We start from the raw sequence: 19134 nt of genomic DNA on the forward strand, positions 1-19134 counted from the left end.
TTCTTTGTCATTTGCTCTGTGTGCCTCCCCTCCCATGCACCCACACAGCCTCCCTGCTCTTTCTGTCCATCACTTTAGTCACTTGGTGCATCTGTTAGTGTTGTAGTGGCATAAAGATGTGATCAACCCAAGCGACATCATCCAGACCATAACGACTCTTCATTCTCTTCTCCTTATAGGTGACAGAGCTAAATGAGCCACTCTCCAATGAAGAGAGAAACCTCCTGTCTGTGGCCTACAAGAATGTCGTTGGGGCACGTCGTTCTTCCTGGAGGGTCATTAGTAGCATTGAGCAGAAGACATCTGCAGATGGCAATGAGAAGAAGATTGAGATGGTCCGTGCTTACCGTGAAAAAATCGAGAAGGAGCTGGAAGCCGTATGTCAGGATGTGCTGAGCCTGCTGGATAACTACCTGATCAAGAATTGCAGTGAGACCCAGTATGAGAGTAAAGTGTTTTATCTGAAGATGAAAGGGGACTATTACCGCTACCTGGCTGAAGTTGCCACTGGAGAGAAGCGGGCAACCGTTGTGGAGTCCTCTGAGAAGGCCTATAGTGAAGCCCATGAGATTAGCAAGGAGCACATGCAGCCTACTCACCCCATTAGATTAGGCCTGGCTCTTAACTACTCCGTTTTCTACTACGAGATCCAGAATGCCCCGGAGCAAGCCTGCCACTTGGCCAAGACCGCCTTCGATGACGCCATCGCTGAGCTCGACACTCTGAACGAGGACTCCTACAAGGACTCCACTCTCATCATGCAGCTCCTCCGCGACAACCTAACGCTCTGGACAAGCGATCAGCAAGATGACGACGGTGGCGAAGGCAACAATTAAGGCCCCCAGGTGGACTGGCAGCGCCCGCTGATGCTACTACTGCAGTCTTTATTTTTTCCCATGAGCTGGGGGTCGGGTGGGGGAGGGAAAGGGAGGGACGACCTTCCTAGGGAGAAGCCCACGACCTGTCCTGTCTTTGATCGCCTCTTTTTGACATTTTTGCCAAAATACCACTAGTGGAAAGTCAGGCTAGCTGTGCTGGTATTGAAATAGCAGCCTCACACTGGCGTATGGACTGTTCTGTAGATGAATGCAGGTGGAGCGGTCTGTCTTTAACTTATTGCTAGAGAATAGGGTTTTAAGACGAAAAGAAAACTGAAACGAGATGGCCCTCATTCAGTAAGTTCTGTGGTTCCAGTAAGGATTTGTGTGTACAGACGCTCTTGTCTTATGTTTTGGGTACTTTTTATCTCATCTATTTTAGCTGTGCATTTTTTTTTTCAGGGTGTACTCGACCAGCCATGGACTAATTGAAATCCCAAACTGACAGACTTGGAACATAAGGTGTGTTTATCCTTATGGTTTAGGCCTTGCCAGTTTACTGAAGTCTTGGATTAGCTGACAGTATTAACACTAAATTGCAGTTTACAGTATTCTCCATTACAGCCATACGTAACATCAAGCCATTGATTGTGTCTTTTTCTTTGCTAGTTATTTTGGTTTTACATCCTTAGTCAGCCTTATCCAGGTTGGTTTTGCTGTTCGCTATCTCCTGGGCCAAAAGGCTTGCCTGAGGAGAATCAAAGCTACCCTTTAGGTTTTGGTTAATAGGTGCTTGGCAGGTGGCTGTGGGATTTTTGTCCTTCTTTCCTCTTAATTCTCAAATCCACCACAAAAATGATTAATCACTTTAATAGAAACGTTAAACACCACAAAAATAGAGAAAATTCAGGTCTGTATGTCATTTATTGTGTTGATATTTTCAGAGAACTCCTGGTTTTTAAGCTGCCACAGCTCCTTCCTCAGGGATCACGCTGCCATCACTCTTGACTTGAGTGTTCCCCACTGGACCTTCTGCTGGTGGCTCTTTATAGGGTGGAGATGCCATTGAGCTATAGAAGCTGGGCAGTCATCTTGAGGAAGTTTGTGGTGCAGTGTGTGGAACTTCAGGTGCTAGAAGCTTACTGGTAGACAAATCCAAAAGGAAGAGCTCTTCTATTCATAAGCATTCTGTCCAGTTTCGGGAGCCTCGTAAGCATGTCTGTTTTTCCTCCCTGAAAACACTCCTTCCCCAGGCAGTTGTTGTAGGAAGATGAACCAAAATCATTATCAGATAATAAATCACTCCTATTTGACCAAGAGTTTTTCTACACATTTTTTTTTTCTTCTTTTAATGAAAGCATTGAAACGGGGGAGTCCTTTCTCTAGCACAGTTGACGCATGCTCTGGAATCCAAGGAAACTACATTGTTGTTTCCACAAATTTGTTCTCAGTTAGCCTTAGGTCCTTCATTCTTGTTTCGGAAAAAATCTGTCTGAAAACATGACCTGTTGAGTGTGTGTTCAGCCTTTTTTACAAGATCAGAAACAGTGTAAACTCCCGAGATCTGGGTTAAGACGCCAGATTTGTTTTGTCTGTTCCTTTGGGTTATTTAGTCAAGGAGAGGTATGAGTAATAATTGAGGAAACACTGACAGTTGCTTTTGCTGTTTACCAAAATTGAACTTACAGTTGGGAAATGAATATGTTTGACAGGATCCAGGTGACAGTGAAGAATAGAACGATGATGCCCTGTAGCATGGCACAGTTTACCCAGCGTGACTTTCCTTAGAAGGTTCCCTCCATACGCTAGAGCAAAAGTCCCAATTAACTGAACCCTAGCAGAACTAGAAGAGAGCTGTACAGCTTTTGTGCCATCACCGGGGCCTAAAGTCAATGCCATGGATGGGAAATGATTTGGGTGGGGGTGGGGGGGGTTAGGTGGGGCTTTCCTTAACTTATCTTCATGTCCAGTGAGCAGTGTTGTGTCCTTTCTTGTAGCCTTTGGAAATGATTTACTGGAATTACAAAACCTATATTTTCTTTTAAATTTCAGCTTTGGCTCTGGCTGCTTTTTAGAATAATGCAAGATAAAATTATACCTGAGGGCTAAAAATGAGGGAACGGGAAACTTGATATTTAAGCAGCTTGAATGGTTTCTTTTCTTTTCTTTATTTTTAAAGAAATGCACTTGCCTCTGATACTGTCTCTCCAGTGAAATGATTACTCCTCCATTATTCTATTGATACAATATTGTGCATGCTAGTGTTGTATTTCTATACAGTAGCTTGAAATTTATTAACTTATACTGTAGGTGTTATGTATTCCTATGACAAAAAATTAAGTCTTCAAATTTTTTAAAGTTTTTTTAATTTAATTTTTCCTTTTGGGGGTACAGTTTGCTCTACCAAATAGTGATCGTAACAAATTGATCTGTTTTGGATGTTGCTATAGTGACATGCAGTTATATATTTTGTTTTTAAGGGGGGGAAGCAAAAGAAACACCAGTGTTAGCTTAATCTTAATGTCTGGTGTTTGTCATGGTGAAATTATAACTATTACAGTGTAGGAGAACAACGACTATGTTCTCTGAATGAGCCTTTGTGCTTTTTTGTCATGTTATGCAGTGAACTATTTTTAAGGTCTAATCAGTGATTATTTTTCCAACTCCGTGTTTCTCTAAGGAATTATTTCACACACGGACCATTCTTAGCAGTTTTCCTCAGTGATGGAATATCATGAATGTGAGTCATTATGTAGCTGTCGTACATTGAGCAAATAAACTTACAGATCTGATGTCAGTGCTACTTAGTTTTATTTAAATGACTTTAATTTCCCTTTGCTTTCCAAGGGCTGATTGGATGTGCGTGCTTTCTACTCACAGAATCTGGTTAGATTGGGGGCCAGGGACAAGACTGGGAAAGTGCCTGTAAGCTGAGAGTCAGACCTGGGTTTACTGATGTTGAAAAATGATTGTACCTTTTGGGCCTCCAGTGTTTTTCCTACAGAAAGGGCACCTACAGGTGGATCTCTAAAAGCCTTACAGGGGTGGAGGGAGTATGATTTGTGAGAAGAACAGGGCTGAGTTAAATGATGGCTTCTTTTGGTCCTTGGGCAAATTATGAAACTTTTAAGCTTTGGGGTGTAGGTCTAAATGAAAATGGGATCACGTGCCCGGCTGTGTCTCTCAGTGAGGCACCCAGTATTGTTGGAGGTCTCATGAAGTCTTAGATTAGGGGGTTCTTTGTGCTGAAAATGTTCATAAATAGTCTTGGGTTTTTAGTCCCTCTGAGGGGGTCAGGCACCTCCAGTTGGTGTGGCCTTAGCTCTCTTAGTAGTGCTGTTGCAGATGGCAGCTGTTACACTGCTCCCACCACGTGCATCATGTCCCTGGGTGTGGGGGTGTTCTGCTTTCTATAGGAAGGAAGAATGCCAGAGCAAAGGCTTTCTTCCATCAGCTTGGGTGTGTTCCAGCAAAGGGGTAGAGGCTGCAGGGCATTGAAAGAGGGTGTGGCCTTTTAATTTTTTCAGTCGGAATTCACATTTTAGGAATAATTTGTGTGACCCAGGGTTTTGCCATGTACTGGATGAATTAACTTCTCTTGGCAATTTGTCACTCAGGACCACTCTAAGTGCCACTGCTGGCACAGCTGTGAACATAGAGGTGGCCGATGTGCCTAAGTTCCCACAGTCTCGGAGCCTCCTGAGCCTTGCCTACAAACACCTAGGCTGCTTCAGCTCAGCTAGGAAACTAAGAAACTGAGCAGCAGCCATGTGGTGACAGCTCTTGCAGTGTGGGAGTTACTGAGGGTAGAGAGACATCAGACAATCTCTTACTCTCTTACCAATAGGACGGTACACACGTGGGCAGCATCAGAGCAGTGATGTAACAAATTCACCAAAGCTTATCAGAAAGAAGGGTGGCTGCTGGAAGTTGCTGCTGTTGCACTCTTATTTCTTCTGTGGAACTTCCCATTATTTCTAAGTGCCTAGAATTTGACAGAAGACTGGAATTTGCCCAGAGTACTCCCACGTACATTTAATTTTCCTTTTTTTTTTTTTAAGATTTTATTTATTCATGAGACACACACACACACACATACACGGAGAGGCAGAAACACAGACAGAGGGAGAAGCAGGCTCCATGCAGGGAGTCCGACGCCGGACTCGATCTTGGGACTCCCAAGATCACACCCTGGGCTGAAGGCAGACACTAAACCACTGAGCCACCCAGGGATCCCCATTTAAATTTCTCTTAAGATAAAATGTAATCTGTTGCTGTGTTGCCATCCAGTTTGGAAGAGTTCCCCTTAATGCAGTGGTTCTCAAACTTTGTAGGACTCCTTTTCACAACTGTAAAGAGCTTTTGTTTATGGGGGAGATGGATCAAAAACCAGAAATTAAAAATATTCATCTAAAAAATTTAAACGGGATGCCTGGGTGGCTCAGTGGTTGGGCGCCTGCCTTCGGCTCAGGTTGTGATCCCAGGATCCAGGATCGAGTCCTGCATCGGGCTCCCTGCGAGGATCCTGCTTCTCCTTTTGTCTATGTCTCTGCCTCTCTCGTTAATAAATAAATCTCGTCTGTCTCTCTCGTTAATAAATAAATCTTTTTAAAAAATAAATAATTTAAAAACCCATTACATGTTGAGATAAGTACAGTTTAAGGGACACCTGAGCATCCCAACTCTTGGTTTCGGCTCAGATTGTGATTTCAGAATTTTGAGCCTTGTGTGAGGTGCTGGGCATGGAGCCTGCGTAGGATTCTCTCTCCCTCTGCCCCTCTCATCCCTCTCCAAAAAAAAAAAAAAAAGAAGAAGAAGAAAAGGAATTGTGTTGTCGTCCTTGCCCCCTCCCCCCCAAAAAAGGGAAGAGAGGAGCATTATTTTGCAGCTTGGGTGATCTCTTCGTAGAAGTTAACTGGACTCAGTCCCTGTTACTGCACTCGATCCACTAAGATGCTTTTGAGCTGAAGCATTTGGAAAGAAAAAAACCTGGCATTGCAAGGATAAGTAGTTGGAGATGGATGGCCCTAAAGAGTTTAAGAAAGTTCTAATTCAGGAACTGAACGATGTCCCCATATTAGGCTCCAATGATTACGGCCTTCCTCTGCACTCCAGAATGTCAAGCTAACTGATACTGTGAAGCAGTTAAACAGTGGTGATGGGTAAGGGGGAGGAGAGCAGTTAGGACTAGATTCACTCTGCTTGGGTCATCCATAGAGTAGAATTCTCCATTCCCAGAACTTTGAGGGTGGGGTGGAAGGGCTGTCAAATGAGATTCAAAGTGGCAGGGGACTTTGAATGTAGCAAATACGTTGCTGTTGAGTGCCAGTGCAGTTTCCCTCTACTCTATTTATGTGTCATTACCACATGCATTGGCCTCTGTGCTGGTCAGCTGAAACTGCATGTTGACTCACATGCGCTGATCAGAGTGACTAAGAATGGCAGCTACATCCTCCCGGGTGTACAGTTCTCAAAGCAAGCTTGGAGAAACAACCTGCTGAAAACTAGCTGGGTAACACCTCTCTGATTCTAGGATTTGACATTAAGTGGTAAGCCAGCCTAACCAGAACATTGAAATATGGTCTGCCAGCTTGCTACTTAGCCTGCTGGTTTGAATTCTCCGGTTCTGGTGTGGATCTGGATAAATGGTTTGAATCTGAATGGCCACAAACTCTATTCCCTGATTAACAGGATTACCTGTGGTCAGTGAGTGGGTGGGGCAAAAGTGGCTGGGTTACAGTGACAAGAGTCTTTAGTACCAGGTCAAGTTTTTTGGTATCTCATGTTTGTGTTCTGTCTACACCTGACAAGACAAATGGGTTTTTAAGTAATAGTCTGAGATGGTACTCAGTTATCCCCCTGTGGGAGAGGAAAGTCAGGAATTGGGGGAACATGATACGATTTTTTTGGTTTTTTATTTCAGTAGGTAGTGCAGACACATTAAAAATACAAAAGTGCAGTCTAAAACAGGTTTTTGTACTACCTTTGAGCTAACAATGTTTTCCACATTTTGAAAGGGCTGTAAAGAAGAGTGCAAAGGGACAGTGTGTTGCCTGTGAAAAAATGTTTACCACCTGGCCAGTAGTTTGGCGACCCCTGGTTTATCAGTAACTCATTCTGTGATGCCCGTTTTCCAGCCACCCATTTCTCCTTCATAGAGGTAACCACTCCTCTGTTGGCTTGGTTTGAGAGAATGGAGTTGACTCTGGCTTTGAGATGGAAGGATTTCTGCTGCTTTTAAGCAGTGGGTGACCTTTGATCCATAAAAGGTTTTGCCTTGTGGTTTTTAAATAGGGTTCATTGAAATTTGGTGGTTCCTTGGGGACACCTGGGTGGCTCAGCGGTTGAGTGTCTGCCTTTGGCTCAGGGTGTGACCAGAGTCCCAGGGTTGAGTCCCACATCGGGCTTCCTGCAGGGAGCCTGCTTCTCACTCTGCCTATGTCTGCCTCTCTCTGTGTGTCTTTCATTAATAAATAAAATCTTAAAAAAAAAAAAGTGTGTGGGGGGGGTTCCAGTAGTAGCTCTCAAATTAGATTTAAGCCTGTTTTTTTAAAGGGTAGCTAGGTGGTGTAGGGTAGGGCATTTTACCCCTAACATTTTTGAGAAATTTCAAACAAAAGGTGGAAAGAATGGTACAGTGATAACCAAATACAATTGGTACGGCAGTTAACATTTTTTTTTAAGGTTTTATTTATTTATTCATGAGAGATGAGAGAGAGATGGAGACACAGGCAGAGGGAGAAGCAGGTTCCATGCAGGGAGCCTGATGTGGGACTCGATCCCGGAACTCCAGGATCACGCCCTGGGCCGAAGGCAGGTGCTAAACCGCTGAGCCACCCAGAGATCCCCAACATTTTTTTTTAAAGATTTGTTTATTCATGAGAAACGGGAGAGAGGCAGAGAAACAGGCAGAGGAAGAAGCAGGCTCCTCCCAGGGAGCCTGATGCGGGACTCGATTCTGGGATCACGACCTGAGCCAAAGGCAGACACCCAGTCACTGAGCGTTTTGTTGCAGGTATCCCAGCGTTTTGTCGTGTTTGCTTTATATTTCTCTGTATCTTGTGGAACCCTTGAGAGTACTCAGTGGAGTCTGCTTCTCCTCACCCCCAAAAAGACCATCTCTTAAAGATGCCTAGTTTCTTGAAAAAGTCATTATCCTAAAGAAGGGGGAAAGAATAGAGACTAAAAAAACCCTAATAATGAAATTATTATGATGAATCAATTAAATCCGAGCTAGTGGTGGGGAGAGGTGGCTAGAGCTATCAAAGGCATTCTGGGGGCAATATACTCTATATTCATCTCTCTTAAAAATAAGGATAGTCTCTCACATAATCACCTCATTATCAGGACACCTAAGAAAATCAATAATTCCCTGTCAACCTATTTTCAAATTGCCCCCCAGAATGCCTTTGTTCTAAGATTTTATTTATTCATGAGAGAGACACACACACAGGCAGAAGGAGAAGCAGGCTTCCTGCAAGGAGTTCAATGTGGGACTCGATCCCAGATCCTGGGATCACACCCTGAGCTGAAGGCAGACAGTCCACCGCTGAGGCACCCAGGCATTCCCCCAGAATGTCTGATAGTTCTAGCCACCTCTCCCCACCACTAGCTTGGATCTAATTGAATCATCCTAATAATTTCATTATTAGGTTTCTTTAGCCTCTATTCCTTCCCCCTCTTTTCTTTATAATGACCTTTTCAAGAAACCAGGCATCTTTAAGAGATGGTCTTTTTTGGGGGGGTGGGGGGGAAACAGACTGCTGAACACAAAGCCTGATGCAGGGGCAGCCCCGGTGGCCCAGTGGTTTAGCACTGCCTTTGGCCCAGGGCGTGATCCTGGAGTCCCGGGATGGAGTCCCACATCGGGCTCCCTGTGTGGAGCCTGCTTCTCCCTCTGCCTGTGTCTCTGCCTCTCTCTCTCTCTCTCTCTCTCTCTCTCTCTCTGTGTGTCTCTCAATGAATAAATAAAATCTTTAAAAGGGGGGGAGCCTGATGCAGGGCTTAATCCCAGGACCGGGGATCCCTGGGTGGCTCAGCGGTTTGGCACCTGCCTTTGGCCCAGGACATGATCCTGGAGCCCTGGGATCGAGTCCCACGCTCCCGGCATGGAGCCTGCTTCTCCCTCTGCCTCTCTCTCTCTCTCTCTCTCTCTCTCTCTCTCTCTCTCTCTATCATAAATAAATCTTTAAAAAAAAAAAAAAAAGATCCCTGGACCTTGGAGATCATGAACTGAGCTAAAGGCAGATGCTTAACCTGTTGACTGAGCCACCCATGTGCCCCTTTAAGATTTTATTTTTTAAAGATTTTATTCATAAGAAATACACAGAGAGAGAGGTAGAGACATGGGCAGAGGGAGAAGCAGGCTCCATGCAGAGAGCCCTACGTGAGACTCGATCCCAGGTCTCCAGGATCACACCCTGGGCCAAAACCCGCTGAACCACCACCCTACCCTGGTGCTAAACCGCTGAGTCACCCAGGCTGCCCAAGATTTTATTTTTAAATAATCTCTACACCCACTGTGGGGCTTGAATTTACAACTCCAAGATCAAGAATTGCACTTTACCAGCTAAGCCAGCCAGCAAGGCACCCTTCAAGAGACAGTCTTGTACAACGTCCAATGATCTGGGTTTGTCTAGTTTCCTCGTGTCATTTTAATTTGTTCCCCCTCCTGTTGGGGCACATTTTTGTCTTGGGTAAGGCTTTCACTTTGCCCCTCCATCCAGTCTTTTCAGTGGTTTATGTCAAATTGAATTTGAAATGGGAACCTGCCAGTGCTTTACTGGAAATCGGGTGATCTTAAGCAGTAGTCACCAACAGGGTCTTTTACGTGAACCCGTGAGGACTGAGCTGAAGGACAGACTAGAGAGAGTGCCTCCCACCCATGGGAACCAAATGTTTAGGGTCTCCCAAGCTAGGATATTTTGCCTCAAAATCCTCTGCTGCCTCTCCTGGATGGAGAAAGTGTTAGATACGTGCTCAGACATTACTTGCTTTGACTTAGCAAGCCAGCACATGCACCCCACGCGGTGAGTCCTGGTGGTATGCAGCAGTTCTGCCCTATGCCTTGCGGAGGTGATGAAATGGCGGAGACCCTGCCATGTTCCCAGGAGTTCTCAGAGACATGCAGGCATGTCTGAGAGAGGGTGCCTTTATACTGAATCTATCTACATCAGGAGAAAGAATCTTGACACAATCTTGTTTTAACACAACCTTGGTGTTAGCTGGCTCTTCCCACAATGATAAGTTCTTCTACTTGCTGACTCTTGGGGACCAGAAGGGACATCATACCCTAGTACCTGTTTTTCATTTAGCCTGAAGCTATATTTTTAGGGATGGGGTTGTGATGGCTGGGAGGTTCCTTAAAGCCTGGTGGAAAATTCGTTTTGGGTACCATTGGGTTTGTTACCAAAGCCTTCTGAAAGGCCTTGCCTCCCCAAATATGGAGGTAAAATGTCATTATGGTTTACAGGTCTTTTTGCCTTCTCCATTTGGGACCTGCTCAGTTTTTAAAACATTTCTTTTGGGGAATGTTGTCCCAGTGAAAAGTTCTAGGTTGCAGAGGATTGGGTAGTGGGCAGACTAGGAGTGAAACATTCTCTTGCCCTAAATTAGGAGATTGCATTAGAAGTAGAGACAAGATAGATTTAGGAAATAGCTAGGTTACCCGTATAAAGGATGAGCAGCTTATGGCTGGCTGCAAACATTTTTGGGCGAGTCCCTTCTATGTCATTTCCCCAAATTATATCCAGATCCCCAAGATCAAACAGTTACTACAGCCTACTACTGGGCGAAGGCGAAGGAGCAACAATAATTACTCCCCACCGTATATGGGGTAGAATTTAAGGTTTCTTTAGCCTGCTGGTGACAGGGCCCAAAATGAACCTGACAGAGCTAAAGAGAGACCCCAGAAATGCTCATTGTCGACTGGTCGGGTCCCTTCTGGGCCATTGTTTCGGGCTACCAAATGGTTTGCTGGGTCCTGGAGTCGGTGGTGGTGGGTGGTGGTGGTGGTGGTGGTGGTGGGTGGTGGTGGTGGTGGTGGTGGTGGTGGTGGTGGTGGGTGGTGGTGGGTGGTGGTGGGTGGTGGTGGGTGTTCCCGCATCCACCCGGCCCGTAACCACCTACGTGCTGTCCCCGCCGCCGGGCTCTGCGACACCCATGCTGGACCCAGACCTCTGGGCCGCCGCCCCGCGCCAACTCGTGTGGGAGCCCTGTCCGCGGGCTTCTCTCCGGCCACCTCCCACCCCAAACACCTGGGCCGCGCGGGCGAGCCTGCCTGAGGGCGCCGCACGGCCCCCCGCACCCGCGAATCGCGCGCTTCGGCCGGGCGTCCGTGCGCGTGCGCCCCGCAGGTGCTCGCCCCCACGCGTCCGCCGCGCGGCCACGGACGAGCACGCTTCCTGACGAGCTGGGGGCTCCCCCGAGCCGGGCTCGCGAAGGTTCCAGGATCGGCCAGACACCCGGATGTGAGGCGGGCGGGACACGGCCCGCCTTCCCAGCTCGGACGGTGGCGAGAGCCAATCACAGCCTAGTCTGTCCCGCTCATCCAATGGTCGGCTTGTTGCTAGCCCGGTGCTGGGATCTGCCTGCGCGGCTGCCCGGCCGATCCGCTCCGACCGCGGGCCTCGGCCCTCGTTGCCGCCCCCCGCCGGCCCGCTCTCGCGCTCCGCGTGCGCGTCTGTTACCCGGAGTAACTTCGTGGGGGCGCTGCGGGGCCTTGTGTCGCGGTCTAGGCCGTGGCCACGTCTCTGCGCGCTGTTCACCGCCGTGGTCGGTGGAGGGCGCGTGGAGGTGGGGGACGGGGGAGACAAGTCCTCAGGCTACAGCTTTCCCGCAGACCTCGGCCCTGCCCCTCGGTTTCTGAACCGCGGGCCCAGCCTCAAGTGCCCCCAGCGGGTTTCCTATACTCTCTTATCTACGCAGGCGTGGCCCTGGCACCAACCCCCGGGGGCTGCATCTCCCCAGAGTGCAGAGGAGGAAGCCGGGGCTCCTTAGACCCTGCTTGATCCTCACCATATCCCAAAGGGCTCAGGGCGGGTGGCGACTCGGGTCTGTCACACGCTGGCCCGATGGCCCAGTAACCTGGCATCGGGGTACATTGAAACTGCTCCTGCATCTCCTTGGCATCTCCTTGGCATTCAAGGCATGTCCAGCCTCACCTGCCGCGCCCCTCGCGCCCCTCGTGTCACAGCCCGCCCTGAGGGAGTGCTGGTTCCACCCCTGAAGGCCCTCTCCCCCCACACCTCTGGACAGACGCCCCCAACTTTGGAACTGAATGGTGGCCGCCCAGGGTCGGCCCCAGAATCAGACGGCAGAAATGTTAGGGAGCTCGGGCACCCCAATCTCTGCTCTAAACATAGAGCTAGTACAGCCTGAGGCCGGGGAGCGGAGGCGGGTAGGTCAGCTTCAGCCAGGCTAGCTGCTGTTTACGCAGGTGAGATTTCTGTCCCCAGTGTCTGTCTTGTTCCAAAGGAAAGGGCTGTTGGGGGCAGTTTCTGAATTCTCACCCTACCACGTCCCAGTTATGTGGTGTAACTTCTCAAGTTCCTTAGCCTTTCAGACTGACAGTTTCAGTATCCGTAAAATGGGAATAACACAGTCTACCTCATAAAAATTGCCTCACATTGACTGGTGTTTACTGTGTGGTTCAGGCTCTGTTTCAGAAACTTCACTCACATTAATTCATATACTCTTCACTTGGCAGAGGAAGAAACCATGACTTAGTAACTTGCCCAGGGTCCCACAGTTACTAAGTGGCCCAATGAGGATTTGAACCCTGGACAGTTTTGTCAGTGTGGGAGAAAGCATAACCATAAGGCTCTGCTGCCTCTCAGCAGCATAGGGTTGCTATGAGGATTTCATAAGCTAAGGAGTGATTGGCAGCTAGCAGGTGCCCAGGACATGCCCGTTGTGATAACAGAAACAGTGGTGAACACCTATGCAGCAGGGCGGAGCAGGGGCCCCAGCTCCAGGACTTGGCTGCCAGACCCTGCAAAAGCAGACACGGGGGTGGCAGCCAAGGGAGTGAGCTGGGTCCCCCAGATAGGATCTTCTGGGAGGCTTGAGAGTTCTCAGAAAGTGAAGCCCAGAACAGAGAACAGGACCAAAGGTATAGAAGGTGGGGGGGGGGGGTCCTGGGAGTGTGTTTTCCAAGACTGGATCTACTGCCGTTTCTGCTCTTGGCCTTCCAGGACCTAGAACTTAGGCAGAGATTCCTGAAGGTTCTGGTAGGCAGTGTTAGATATCTGAGTGTCTCTGGAAGAGCACCAGGGGGCAGTCATTTACAAGTCCTGTCTGGGGGATCCCTGGGTGGCGCAGCGGTTTGGCGCCTGCCTTTGGCCCAGGGCGTGATCCGTGATCCTGGAGACCCAGGATCGAGACCCAGGATCGAGACCCAGGATCGAGTCCCACGTCGAGTCCCACGTCGAGTCCCACGTCGAGTCCCACGTCGAGTCCCACGTCGGGCTCCCGGTGCATGGAGCCTGCATCTCCCTCTGCCTGTGTCTCTGCCTCTCTCTCTCTCTCTCTCTCTCTCTCTCTCTCTCTCTCTCTGTGTGACTATCATAAATAAATTTTAAAAAATTAAAAAACAAAAACAAGTCCTGTCTGGGCCTGGGGGAAGGGAGGGGAAGATGGGGACAGCCAACCCCAGGGGATCTTGCAGGGGGCAGTCAGGGCTTGCCTTGTCCCTGCTCCCTCCCCTTTGCAGGTGGGGCCTAGGCTAGGCTTCCTTTCCAAATCTGACCCGTACAGAGCTGGCAGGGCTTGCAGCCTGCTTGGTAGGGATTAGTTTCTCCTCCAGAATCTCTCAAACCCAGGGCCTTGGAGTGCCAGGACCCCTGCTGAAGGATTGGGGGCCACTCCCAGGGTTCAAGGCTTTCAGGCTGGTCACACTGTTCAGGCTCAGAGAAAGGGGTCTTCAGGATGTTCAGCAGGCCCACTGAGAGGATTGTAAAAGCATAGCTCACCCACCAGGGCTCAGAGAGGTGGGGGTGGGCTTCAGAGGGGGAGAGAGGCTCAATGAAGGAAGGGGGTGTGGTGAAGTGAGAAAGTACAATGATGGGTAGGGGTTCAGTGAAAATGGGAGAACTCTGGGCTGCCTGGGTGGCTCAGTCTGTGGAGCATCCAACTTGATTTTGGCTCAAGTCATGATGATCTCATGGGTTGTTGGAGCCCATGGCTCTATGCTCAACATGGAGTCTGCTTGGGTTTCTCTCCCTTTGTTCCTCTCTGCGCTTATGTGAGTGCTTGCTCTCAAATAAATAAATAGAATCGTAAAAGAAAATGGGACAACTCTGAGAAAGGGGGTGGCTCAGAGAAGAGGGTTGAGGTTGGGAAGGGGGATGCAGTGAGGGGTGGCTCTGAGTAAGGAGGTTCAATCAGAGAGGGACAGGGAAGAGCAACCAGGGCAGTGGGAGGTCAGAAGGGTCTTGGAGAGGGCTGAGAGAGGGTGTGATAACTCAGGGTGGGGGGCTTTGGGGAGAAGGCTCAGTGACCTCTCTGGTCATTCATTCACCTAAATAAATCCTCAACTACCCTGTCCCATTGTCCCACCAGCCTGAGCACACAGACTCAGCAGCCATTCTGGAGGAACTCTGAGAAAGACTTTCAGCCCCTCTTGTGGAGTGGGGCGGGGGGGGGGGAACAATGTGAGAAGGAAAGGGTTACCCAGACCTGCCCTGCGGTCAGGACCAAGACTGAAGGCCTTCCCAATGCCAGGCCCTTGTTGGTCCTGCAGAGCTGTCCTTATATCCTTGGGCACCCCTGGGACTTGGGCCTTCCTACCATTGTTAGGAGACCCTGGGCAGCTGCCAGTCTTCATGCTTTTCCCTTGATTCCCATCCTGCAGAGGGCCGACAACAAGGCAAGAGAGGCCTCAGAGGTCACCCAGACCCCCAAATGGAAACTGAGCCCAGAGCATGGTGGATCCCAGACCATACCTTCAACAGGGGTAGAACTGGCCTCAGCCCGGTGCTTTTCCTGCACGGAGTTGCTCCTGCCACCTCAATCCTGTCTTTAATCCAAGTCTTCCTGTTAGACTCTACCCTGTTCAGCCCAGGGGAGGGAGGAGGGATAGACTTTCTGACTCTGAGGCAGCCTCTGGGCCACCAGTGCTGCATCTTGATCCAACCACTGCCACCACAGTTTGGACAGAGTGATGTACCAGGCCAGTATGTGTGCAAGGCTGGAAGGAAGGATGAAGGGGGTCATGATGCTGCAAGACTCCTTGCAGGGGTGGTGGGTTTTTCCCAGGGTCCCCAGACAAGACCCTTTCTCTCTGGATGTTGGGAGCCCTGGCTGGGCACTTCCTTTGCCTTCAGTCTACCCCTCAAAAAAGATTGAGATGAAGGTGCCTGGGTTGCTCAGTGGTTGAGCATCTGTCTTTGGCTCAGGCTCTCTCATCCTCCCACATCAGGCTCCCTCACAGGGAGCCTGCTTCTCCCTCTGCCTCTGCCTCTGCCTCTCTCTGTGTCTGTCATGAATGAATAAATAAATAAATCTTAAAAAAAAAAAGAAGAAGAAGGGATCCCTGGGTGGCACAGCGGTTTGGCCCAGGGCGTGATCCTGGAGCCCCGGGATCGAGTCCCACGTCGGGCTCCTGGTGCATGGAGCCTGCTTCTCCCTCTGCCTGTGTCTCTGCCTCTCTCTCTCTCTCTCTCTCTCTCTGTGACTATCATGAATAAATAAAAATTAAAAAAAAGAAAAGAAGAAGATGCCCATGAGGACATGGCTCATCCTTGGGATATAGAATCAGGTGCACACAGTGAAGTCCAAAGTCACCTGGCCGGGTGGAAGAGGTGGAGAGGACTTAGAGCCCTTAGCTAAGAGGATTGTGTCTGGGATGGAGATATTTCCCACGTGTATGTGCCCCCTCCCACCATGGAACCCTGCGCTCCTCAGGGCTGGCACACAGGGGCATTGTTTGGTGGACAGACAGTACATATTTGGGGGTGAGGGGCCCATGCTTGGCCACTTTCCTGTTTCTGGGAGGGCAGCATGGGGGTAGGGCTTAGCCCCCATTTCACCAGGCCCAGTGCCAGATCCTGGCTAAGACCAGCCTAGGCTTGCCTTCACCCATACAGCTTCTTCCCTGCTTTGGTCCTGAGCTGGCAGCTTATTGCTGCTATACAAGTCTGGGCCAGAGGCCAAGCCTGAGCTCCAGGGCTGTCCCAAGTCCCCAGGTCCCACTGTGTGCATGGAGGGTGGGCAGGGGAGGGAGGTGTAGGGGAATCCAGGATAAACTGAGCAGACAAGACCCTCACCATCCTGATCCCTGCCCAGACTTAGGCTCTGCCAGGGTGGAATAGTGCTTGGGTGGCTGCCAACAGACCAGGGGGTCTGGGGTGTCTTACCCCATGGCCAGTCCCTGGGCAGGGTTCCAGTCCCTCCTGACCCTCCTCTCCTTTCTTTGCTTGGTTGCCCTTCCTCCCATCACAGAGGCACTCTGACCATGCCCTTTGGACCCAGCACTAGGGACCTCTGCAGCCACTGTCCAGGAGCTTTTGCTTCCCACACCACCCTCTTCACAGAGCAGTCTGTGCCTGGCAAACCCTCGGTGGTAGCAGGGAAGATGACGCTCCCTGGAAACAATTCACTCCTCCAGCAGCAGAGGTCTAGGGTCTGTCCGACCTTGCAGAGACAGGTCAGCAAGCCCTGGGCAGAGAGCCATGAGAATCCAGGGCTCAGGGCCTCAGCAGATCCCTGTCTTCCCCTGCCCCTGCACCCCCACATCCCAGTCTGTCACCCCACACCTGACCTCCTTTCTCCCTCTCCCCCTTTCCCTGGCAGTACCCATGCCCAAAACGCCTCAGCAGCACATCCTCCCCTGCCTCTTGACTGGTTCCTCTACCCACTCTCTAAGATCTGGACATTTATTTATTTATTTATTTATTTATTTATTTATTTATTTGATTTTATTTATTTATTCATGAGAGACAGAGAGAGAGAGAGGCAGAGACACAGGCAGAGGGAGAAGCAAGCTTCATTCCATGCAGGGAGCCTGATGTGGGACTCCATCCCGGGTCTCCAGGACCACACCCTGGGCTGAAGGCGGTGCTAAACCGCTGAGCCACCCGGGCTGCCCTGGACTTTTTTTTTTTTTTAATTATTTATTTATGATAGTCATACAGAGAGAGAGAGAGGCAGAGACAAGGCAGAGACATAGGCAGAGGGAGAAGCAGGCTCCATGCACCGGGAGCCCGACGTGGGATTCGATCCCGGGTCTCCAGGATCGCGCCCTGGGCCAAAGGCAGGCGCCAAACCGCTGCGCCACCCAGGGATCCCCTTTTTTTTTGGAGATTTTATTTATTTATTCATGAGAGACACAGAGGGAGAGAGAGGCAGAGACACAGGCAGAGGGAGAAGCAGGCTCCATGCAGGGAGCCCGATGTGGGACTCGATCCCAGGACTCCAGGATTACGCCCCGGGGTTAAAGGCAGTTGCTAAACTGCTGAGCCACCCAGGCTGCCCAGGACCCTTATTTTTAAAGCGGGGATGCTGGGGTAGCCTGCATTTAGCAGTGCACTGCCCCCACCTGAGACTGGTCCCACCCACCCCCCTCACTTGCCCTCTTGCTCTTCCTCCAGCCTGCCAGCCCTGGCCCATACCATTCCCACTTGCCCGTCCAAGGGTCATTTCTGGAAATCTTTCAAGATGCCACAGGATGTCCCGCCCTCTTGCTAACGGCATAATGCTGCTGGTCACTGAGCTGTTTCCTCCATTTGGCCTCTTGAGCAGGGACTGGAACTGGGCTGGGTGCCAGGCCAAGAGGAAGTGCAACAGGGAGGGCAAATTTCACAACTGGGAGGGAGAGAGAAAAGGAGAGACTCAGGGTTGGGCCTGGAACTGAGGATGGCTTGTGTACTCCACAGATCCTTAGGGAAGCCAGAGCCAGTGCAGGGTGCCCAGCAGCCACAGGCACTTGAGGTCCTCAAAGAAGCCTTAGTCATCAGCCTGGAGCACAGAGTATTGCCCCTCAGATACCCTTCACCTGGGCACTTGGATTACTCAGTGGCTGAGCATCTACCTTTGGCTCAGGTCGTGATCCTGGGCTCCACCCTGGGATGGAGTCCCGAATTTGGTTCCCCGCAGGGATCCTGCTTCTCCCTCTGCCTATGTCTCTGCCTCTCTCTGTGTGTGTCTCTCATGAATAAATAATCTTAAAAAAATTAAAAAACATACCCTTCAGCTGAGTGGTCTAGGCCAAGGTCTTGAGTCTGCAGACCTGAAGGACGTCAGAGGCCTATAGAGAGGCACCCGCTGAAAGGCCCGGAGAAGTTTAGAACTGTTCCTGCCCCACAGCAGTGCAGGGACTCACCAGGTGTGCCCATCCTGATCCTCCAAGACCTCAAAGCCGTTGTCTTTGGACTCACTCCTATGATAGGCACTGACAGCCTCCTGAGCGCTGACCCCTACCTGTCCCAGGCTGTGGCCCTGGCTCCCTGCAGGTCACTTGCAGCCTGGCTCCCTTGAGCGGGGTTGGAGGGGAGAGAGGGTGGGGAGTGCTGCATCTGAGTCCTCTTCCTGTGGTCCCATCAAGTCTCTTTCAGAAGCACTTAGAGCTTTACATATGGAACACTTCAACATCCCCTCCCCTCTCCAGTCTTCCTGTTTGATATAACCCTCCCCTTCACTGCCAGTGGCCACACTGATGTCCCTCTGCCCCTCTAGGACTAGCTGCATGGACCTCGCAAGTCTGTTTACTTTGAGGCTCTCTTTTGCCCAGGTGTTAGGCAGGATTTACCACACCTCTTCGCAGACTTGATGTGAGGATTACCTTGTCAAAGGCTTGGCGTCAGTTTTCCCACACTTCCAGAGCACTGGCAGACGAGCTGGCAGCCTTGCTATTGCTCGCTCTGATCTGACAAGACTGACAAGATGGGAGGAGGCAGTCACACCCTTGCAGGCCAGGACCATCCTGTTGCCAGCCAGCAAGGAGCTGGCGAGCAGAGCAAGGGTGAGCCGTAGACAGACTGATTCAGCTGTGACCGCAGGAATGTGGACGTGTCCAGGAGACACCTGAGATGTGGCATGTCTGTTGTCAGGGAGGAGGATGGCAGATTTAGGAGACTGGAGCTCAGGAAATGAATGGTGGTAGGGCTGGAGAGACTGGGCAGTGCCCTGGCCGGTAGGCCCAGACCTGCGCTGCCAGCTGGGCCAGCACACCCCTTGTTCCATGTGTTTATTTCCCTTGTTGGCCTCCCTCCAGGCCCAGGGAGGCCTCTGAGGGCTGGGACCTGCTTTGGCTTCCTGCCTGCTCCAGATTGTGGTATCTCAAGGGAGCCCACACCAGGGAGTGGAAATTAAGAAGCTG

At 50.3% G+C, this 19134-nt stretch overlaps 1 protein-coding gene across 1 annotated transcript in view; it reads left to right on the forward strand.

Moving 5' to 3' along the window:
- YWHAG (tyrosine 3-monooxygenase/tryptophan 5-monooxygenase activation protein gamma) overlaps positions 1–3610 on the forward strand; it is a 28678-nt gene extending 25068 nt beyond the window's left edge. The window contains exon 2 of the mRNA XM_055340613.1: positions 180–3610. Coding sequence (XP_055196588.1) covers positions 180–836 — 657 coding nt within the window. The 3' untranslated portion in view covers positions 837–3610. The remainder of the gene's footprint in view (positions 1–179) is intronic.
- Positions 3611–19134: the final 15524 nt, after the last annotated feature.

Source organism: Nyctereutes procyonoides, unplaced genomic scaffold (assembly GCF_905146905.1).
Source record: "Nyctereutes procyonoides isolate TBG_1078 unplaced genomic scaffold, NYPRO_anot_genome, whole genome shotgun sequence".
NCBI classification, from domain to species: Eukaryota; Metazoa; Chordata; class Mammalia; order Carnivora; family Canidae; genus Nyctereutes; species Nyctereutes procyonoides.